Source organism: Tasmannia lanceolata, unplaced genomic scaffold (assembly GCF_043159265.1).
Source record: "Tasmannia lanceolata isolate RefF3 unplaced genomic scaffold, GAP_Taslan_0.1 ptg000003l, whole genome shotgun sequence".
NCBI classification, from domain to species: Eukaryota; Viridiplantae; Streptophyta; class Magnoliopsida; order Canellales; family Winteraceae; genus Tasmannia; species Tasmannia lanceolata.
The window spans coordinates 961,046-969,260 of record NW_027518680.1 but is presented as its reverse complement, the minus strand read 5'-3'; the positions used below and the strand labels follow the sequence as shown (position 1 = coordinate 969,260).

The 8,215-nt window shown below is 38.2% G+C and overlaps 1 protein-coding gene across 1 annotated transcript; it reads right to left on the bottom strand.

Annotated features, from left to right (window-relative positions):
• Nucleotides 1-1,551: 1,551 nt before the first annotated feature.
• Nucleotides 1,552-7,215, bottom strand: LOC143858971 (uncharacterized). Its single transcript, XM_077369662.1, has 3 exons — nt 7,114-7,215; nt 5,178-5,284; nt 1,552-4,874 (listed from the first exon to the last, which is right to left on the bottom strand). Exons 1-3 carry the CDS (start codon nt 7,213-7,215, stop codon nt 1,742-1,744), a joined length of 3,342 nt encoding a protein of 1,113 aa, XP_077225777.1. The 3' UTR covers nt 1,552-1,741.
• Between the last annotated feature and the right edge of the window lie 1,000 nt (nt 7,216-8,215).

Here is an 8,215-nt window from a genome sequence, read left to right as displayed (position 1 = left end):
CAATACTAATAATTTCCCAATAAATGCATATATTTTAACAGTTTACTGCCACAAAATACATATATATTTTTATTATTGCAATATTAACAAAATATACTGATAATATTGCTACATTTGTCATTTCTTACATGTAAATACATATAATTTCTACTTTTTACTTACTCTTTGACTTCTATTTTTTTAATTATTTCTATTTTCCAGTACAATTCCCCGATATTATCCCAATAAAATCAGCAAATTTTGATATTATCCCGATAAATACCTGGGTCGATAAGTATTGAGAACAATGTCAATTCTATGTTCAAAATCAAATGATACCCCAATCTTGATCTCCATCTAACAAAAGAAAGTACTGTGAGGATTTTTGTTTCTTTAGAATTCAGCAGGAAGTTTTAATATTATACTGAATGAATAAAAGAAAACCCACGAGTATCTTGGGCATGCGTTTGACCAATTCCCACATCACATGTATTCTCTTAAGTTCAGCTGCTGAAGTTCATGCGGACGACAAGGACGTCAGCAAAATTTTGAGATCTCAAGTCACCACCTCAATTCCCACAGCAGTCAATGAAAATCCCAATAAGAAAATACTTGGTCACCGGTTTCAACTAATAAACATTCTATGGTTTTACTGTCGACAGATCAACACAATCTAGAGGAAACAACCCCAAAGATAAGGTGGACCAAACATTACTTTCATTGCTACAGGCTGTTTATTTCCTTTCTAAATTACTCTGGAAAGGAAATAATTACCCTCAGACATGGTTTTAAATTTCAGTTCCAGTTTTGGTTTTGGCCTCAGCCAAAAACAAAATTTCGGTGGAAATTTCGGTTTCGGTGAAAATCTTATAATTTCGGCCAAAATTTTTAAATTTCGGTTTCGGTTTTTAAATTTCGCTCCTGGCGGCCGAAATTTAAAACCATGCCCTCAAATCATCTTGGTAGTAGGGAAAGATATCAATCAGAACCTTAAGCTTTGACTAATCAGATATGCAAATGGTCCAAACCTGATAAGTTTATCATGTTTTGAATCTAATATCCTGCACCAATGTCGAGCTTCATAGAGATGTTATGGTTATATATTTCATAACATCAACTAAATAAGCACCAAGACTCATTTACCTGGTTCTTCCAAGTATGTGAGAAATGAGGCAACACTTGGACAAGTTCGTCATTCAGATGTACAGATCACTTCCAATAAATAGGCTAATTTGTAAAGAAACGTTATCTTTAGATGTAGGCATTCATTTGTTACAATATCATAAATGGAGGTTATTGTTTTCAAGGATGCTATATGTTCATTCTTTAATTAAAGGCTAAGGATTCATTAAACAACAAGTTATTTATTAGGCATTTTTAGTATCACAAATCTGCAATGCCGTATTCTTTCACGTGTTAGAGTTTGATTGTGTTGTATAATCACAATAATAATCCACCTCAAAATATGTAAACTTAGAATTAAGTATTTATGTTTAAAACTTCATGAGCAATATATGTAAGGGTAGTATCAACCAATATGCTTAGAAGGAAAGTAACCATCCAACTCGTCAGTCACCTTAAAATCTTTCACCAGTTAAACTTTCAGCATCTAACAAACTATTAGCAAAGCTTACAAAATATTCAAAAAAAAAAAAAAAAAACACAAAGAAAGAAAGAAAGCAAAACTTACAACAACTTTGAAGTAACTTTTATACCACTATTCATGCTCACTGACCTTCAAAGGGTTAACCAAGAGTAACTGTCAAACATCATTCTGCTCCAAATGATCAGGTGTTGTTTGATTCACACCTGAAACGAGCTCTGCTTCAAATGATTTTGAGGGCAATCTCTCATAAATTTTGGACCCCAGAGGCAGAAGTTTACGCTGCCCCGAGTTCAATGCCTGGTTAAGTTCCCGGTACTTCCACCTCTGTTGAATATAAACTATACTTGCAAGCAGAGTAGCAAACACTGGTATTGCAATGTCCCCAAACTTGGAGTAGAAATCGAAATTCGGGTTTACAAATTCATACTCCTCAGAGAAGTAGGGATTAAAAACAGGAGCTTTTATGTAGTCATAGAAATGGGGAAGAAGCCTCACTACTGTCACTCCAATGTAATATACTTTCCGTAGTGGTTCACAGTTGATCTGCCACAAAAAGTTGCCAATGATTTGAGGAAGCAGGAAGAAATCTTGAACAAGACCAACATACTCCTCGAGTTGGGTTTCCCACTCCCTCAGTTTATGGCTATTTCCTCTTGAGTCAATATACAGTTCTGGCCGAAGCGGTCTCTTACTAGTGTTTACAGCATGAACAGCAAGAATTATTAGAAACCCAATCGCATGTAAAGCCAAACTAATGAGACAAACCTGCCTATCACTTGGGACACGATCTGGTTCTAGAGGAGTACGTGTGAGTAGTCTCAAACGAGATTTCCATACCTTCTGGCAGAGTCTTAGGGTAAGTAGAAATGCAACCAGCACAAGAAACTTAACAGTATAATCAATTGCCCGGAATTTCTGGTTATTTTCAAGATCATATGATGGGGTTTCATAAGATTCTGATGCCATCCGAGAGAATAGGGCCTCTGCACCTGTAATCAGTGGAAGGCTATATCCAAGAGCCTGAACACCAAGCATGACAAGAGAGATATAGGGAACAGCATCAACCTTATCTCTAATGTAAAATAATTGGCTGAATATGCATGCAATAGCCACAGACAGCGTCAAAATACGAAGAATACCCTCTACACCCTTGCGCGAGAGTATGTCTTCTCGTTGCCTCCGATATAAAATGGGAAGTGTCAAGAGATTGATCGGGCTAAAGTGGAGGGGGTCGTCTTCATTCCTTTGGCTGGTGATAGAGATCTTCACTGTTGGATTCATTAACCACAGCGCAGTTGTGGGTGGGTACTCCACTTTCACTTCGATCAAACAATCCAGCCCACCTTCAAGATCCATGCTCTCAAACAAGATATTCCACGATGCACGGACATCCCTACAACCAATTAGATACATCTTTCCAACCATTGGGTCATACAGACCCTCCAAGAATAGCACTGAGACATTGCTGTCAGGTTTACCAGAAAGCGTTAGCTCTGCAGAGACATTCAAAAGAAGTTGTTCAGTGGATTTTGGTTTAGCATGGAATTGCTTCTCCCCTACTACAGATGATTCATTTTGAGATGACCAATAACGTCCAAACAATGGACCTAGAGAGAGGACCTCCATCCGAATAGATGTCCTTTGAGAAGGAACTTTGGGTAATGGATCAGATATTGCAGAGACATGAAGAGTGAGGTCTTCCGAAAGAAGAGAAAGACTAACTTGTTCATAGCCATCCTCCAATGTTGGATAGCTAAGGAGTGATTTCTTTATAACAGCGCCTAAATAGAATGACTCACTTCTCTCCAGAAATGCACCAGCCAAGTTGATTTTTGAGTATTTATATGAAAGATGAGAGGTGCTGAACCTGTTCCACAGTTCCGAAGGGTGGAGTACCCTTTCAAAGGATAAAGGAAAGTACGAATTTGTCTCATTGTTGATGCTAGATATGCTCCCAAAGATGATGCTTCGCTGTGTGATAGAAAAAGAGATGGGAACATACAAACAAATGCGAGAATTGCACCCATCTGCAGCTCCATTTAGGCAACCAACCATGCAAAGCTGCCCACCAGAGGAATTCCATATTCCTTCAGCCGAAAGTGTCATGTTAGTAAGAGAACTTCTTTGTGTGGCTGTATACTGATTCTCCAATGGAGGAATTGCTCGGAATATAGCGGACACTCTTGCAGTACTTCCATTATTTTGCACAAATTTAGGTTCACACCTCACATCCTCAATCATGAGCTTGACATTCTTAAAACCACCATCTGTGGCCCTAACCTCCCTTCCAGATGCAAAAGGACCCAACTTACTGCAATAGTCATCAGTGACATTACATTTCCAGTTTGGCACGACATTAAAAGCTTCTCCCGATGTAAACTGCTCAAGAATTCCACAGAACCCAAACCCTTTAAAAATCTCGATCTGGTTGTCAGTCAAGTTATCTTGAGCTGGGTAAGGATCGCAGGCTTTGGACACAATCCCTTCGGATCCGAACTGATAAATCGAATAAGGGCCCAACTGGGAAGATACGTCGATCTTGTCAAAGTACTTAACATTAGGTTCCTGGTTTAGACTTCTCATCTCACCATGTACTGTTCTGCTGGTCAACGTGAAGGTCTTCGGATAGTGAAGAACGAGTAAGATCTTGTCATCTTGCAAAAGAAGAGGCTGGGAATAGCCAGAATTAGAACCCTTCACCCATTCCCATGGATCAGTAGAATCAGATTGTCTAGAAGGCAAGATAGAAGTCCCTAACAAACATAGAATTCGCTCCCCGCCATTCCTTTCCGATTCGACATAAACCCCTTCGAACAGAATCGAAAGCCAAGAACTCCCAGGCAGCATCTGAAACTGAGGAGATCGCGAATAAATACTGTAGGACGACGTGACATTTCGTCTACTTATGCCTAAATTCAAAATCCCACTAACATTAACCATTTTTTTAGATCTATGAACTGAATCAACATCCATCACTCTAAAAGAAACCAAGTTTAGGGGAGGGGGAAAACCCGAATCGTTCTTCGGTGCATCGCTGCTATCGAATGGCATTAATGGTGCACCATTATTCTCCTGTCCCCAATCTCCATTACTGAAGGATAGTTCATTTGGAATACTAAATTTTCTGTTTTCGTCGGGTTTCAGTTCAGAACCTAAAGATATAACAGATGCACATTTCTTTTCGACCTCGCCAAAGCGAGCATAGTTGTTGCTCACAGAAGGGTCATATTCTTCGGCCAAGGTAGGAGTCCATGTGAACACTTCATGACCTCTGTAAGAAATCGTGAAGCTAAAGAAGAACAAGAACTCTAAGGTCAAGAGATAGAGAATCAGAGATAGAATCTTCATAACTGAAAATTGTAGGCCTTCTTTTTAACAATTTCTCAACTACCCACTTGCTAAAACAAGAAATAATAGAGATCCGGATGCTCAGAAATAGAATGTGAGAAAAAAATAGGAAAAAGAAAAACTGGGTTGGGAAAATCTGATTCAGTTCTTCACAACAGATGGAATAAAAATGTGAAGAAAAAGTAAGATGGGACTGAGTGAAAATTTATAGAGAATTTGATATGGAACTGAAAATCTCACTTACAATGAAAGGTTCTTTGTTTCCTGTGGTTGATTGGGTGTCTGAATCTTTCTAGATCTTGGAGACGAGAGCGAGAGTGAAGCCAAATTTACGAAAGCATTGTGTTTTGACTTCAACATAAAAGAAATGAAAATGGCAAAGTTAAATAATACAAGCTGCAGTTCTATCAAAAGACCATTGCTTCACCTAAATTTTCAATCCTACCACTCACAACTGAACTCGTTTAGAATGAGAATGATACCCTCTACTTAAAAAATCGTTTTTTTTTCTGACAAAGCTAAGCCCTGGTCGTTAAGATTATGACAATCGATTGTAAGTGCCAAACTGATTATTGTTGTCATAATCTTTAACAAACAAGGGGATTGGGTCTCTAGCTCAATGGTCAGGGCTTTGTTTTCAACCTAGAGGTGGGAGTTCAACCCAACCTTACCTGTCAGAAAAAAAAAAAGTCTAATCTACTTGGTTTTGGATTTTGAGCATCAAAATTTGAGTACAACCATAATCAGTCTTGGGCTCAAAATCCAAAATCAATAGGCCCTTAATGTTAATGATTCACTTCAAATAGGTTATTATTCTAGCTCAAACTACGATTAATCCGACAGGGCCTTAACGTTCATTATTCACTTCAAATGTTGACGTAAATACCATATTTGTTTTGGATTTTGAGGATTGATTGAGTCCAAAATTGATTATTGGACTTAAAGCGGCCGTTTTCATACATGGGTTTTAGAATCTTGAATTTTTTCAAAATCATGGATGGGAGACAAGAGAAGAAGGTGACTGTTTGTTTCGCTTCTCTTTAGAATCCTGAATTTTAAGTAAGAAATCCAGGTTTTAGAAATCTCTCTCCCATCCTGAGATTTCTAAAACCAGGAAACATGGGATGATCTCCTCCTCTCCTCTTGTTGACGGAAAGAAGGGCGAGAAATAAGAAAACGAGAAACGGTCTCCTTCTTCTCTCGTCTCCCATCCTGGATTTTGAGGAAAATCAAAGTTTCTAAAATCCGCCTATCCAAACGGCCCCAAAATACTATTTAAAACCAATAATCAGTTTTGGACTCAAAATGAATCCTCAAAACGAATGTTTCTCTGGTTACCCATAATAGTTGCAAAACTTTAGAATTATTGAAAAACTCAAATTTTTGTACCTTATTTTAAACCTTAAAAAATCCTAAATGATTCAAAATTTCTCGCATTTATCGAATTAGATGTGAATTTTATAAATTCAACTCAAATTTTCCTAAATAAACACAGATTAGATAAATAACAGCATTTTGTCACATAGTGTTTATGAAATCTAATTAGAAAATAAAAATTATAAAAGATACATTATAGTGAAAATTGAACTCAGGTCCAAATGTAGCAAACACATGCACTTAACCAGCCTCAGATTATTACTTTTGTTATATCTTACATGTAAATAAATAGATAAATGGAGTAACACATGCTTATTTACTAAAACAATAGTAAAAGAATGGTCTAGTCCGGATTTCGGGATTCAGTGGAACACTACTTTACCCGGGCAACTGAAATTGGAAATGAGTCCAAATTGAGAAACCGTTGGGGCAGTTTGTAATATTCAAGTGGAATAGGGGGTGTTTATTTACTAAAACAATAGGAAAAGACGGCCCAGCGACGCGGCGGTGATTTAGGTGAACCAACAACCTCCACCGACCCTTTTCTATGGTCCGAATTGGGAGTTTATATAGAAAGGAGATGATTACCCGCACTTGCTTGTTTTGATAATGTCACTCCACACATTGTTTTTCATTTTTTATTGGATTGATAAATTCGCACCCCCTGTAGGATAATTCACGTCCCTTTTTTTTGTTAAAAAGCGTTGAAGTCTGCCACATTTCCTCCTTTAACAAACAATTAGTAAACTCACAACAAGTTTAAAGTAACTTTTAAATCCTGCTGCAAATGACTAATGAGTTACGGTTTGTTTATCGCCCGAAACTATCTCCGCTTCAATTGATTTTGGGGGTAATTTCTCACAAACTTTGGAACCCAGAGGCTCATTGTGCAGTAATTCAACCATATTTATTTATTAGGTCTTATTATGGATGGGCTATGCACGAGAATCCACTCTGATTGGATGATTCTATCCCTTCGATTTGTGACTATTAAATAGAACCAGTGGGCACCTGTTTACACCCATTTTCGGGAAAGATCGGTCATAAGAGACCCAATCACTAGATGACAACTCGGATGGGCCCCTTCTAATTTCTAAAGAGATATTTGCCAGGCCGGCATTTAGCGGGAGCAATGGGAACATGTGGATTAGACCGTTATCATAAGTCCCTTCCCACATACAAGCGTGACTGAAATACTAAAACTACCCAATTGGAGTGGGTCAGATACGTGACACATTACCACCCAGAAGAAAGGACGGGCGAATAATGGAGCATGGAGAATGCAGTTACTAAAAGAGTTCCCCCCATGAGAACGTGGGGTAATGAAGTCATTGATGTGTGGTTTCCCGAATAAAGCTATAGAAGGAGATGACTATCTCCAAGAAAGGGGTCCCAGAATCAAACAACAACATGTTTTAGCATTTTATATTTTATCTTTCCTGCACCGTACCTTTAACTTTCTGTAGCTATAGCTTTTCCGGATTAGGGAAGCAATGAATTCATCTTCCTAGGTGGGTTTTTCTCTTTAATTCAACTATCCCTTGCATTGGCATTTGTGTCGTTCTATTGGTTCGTTAGATCGAACAATTTGTCAATCCTAAAAGTCGTTTGCATTATGCGTTTGTGTCGTTATATTGGTCCGTTAGATCGAACTGTTTGTCGATCCTAAAAGCCGTTTGCATTATGCGTGCACCAACGGCGGCGTTTGCATTTTGTGCTCATTGATGTTTCAACCAGTCACGAGTCGTTCACATTCTGTGCGTGTCAACTTGTTATTCACATTATGCGTGTGTCGACATCCTCACATTTGGCGTCGTGTCTGTAATGTACTGTAAAAAGTTAAAGGGAGAGGAGCCTAAGGAAGAAGTATCATTCGATCCCCTGTTCTTCTCAATTGCCCGAAAT

Coding starts and splice junctions, on each gene's coding strand:
- LOC143858971 (XM_077369662.1), bottom strand. CDS start 7,215: ATGGTTGAATTACTGCACAATGAGCCTCTGGGTTCCAAAGTTTGTGAG. Junction 5,285..7,113: donor TTTCGGGCGATAAACAAACC/GTAACTCATTAG, acceptor TTTATGTTGAAG/TCAAAACACAATGCTTTCGT. Junction 4,875..5,177: donor GAAACAAAGAACCTTTCATT/GTAAGTGAGATT, acceptor GTTCTTCTTTAG/CTTCACGATTTCTTACAGAG.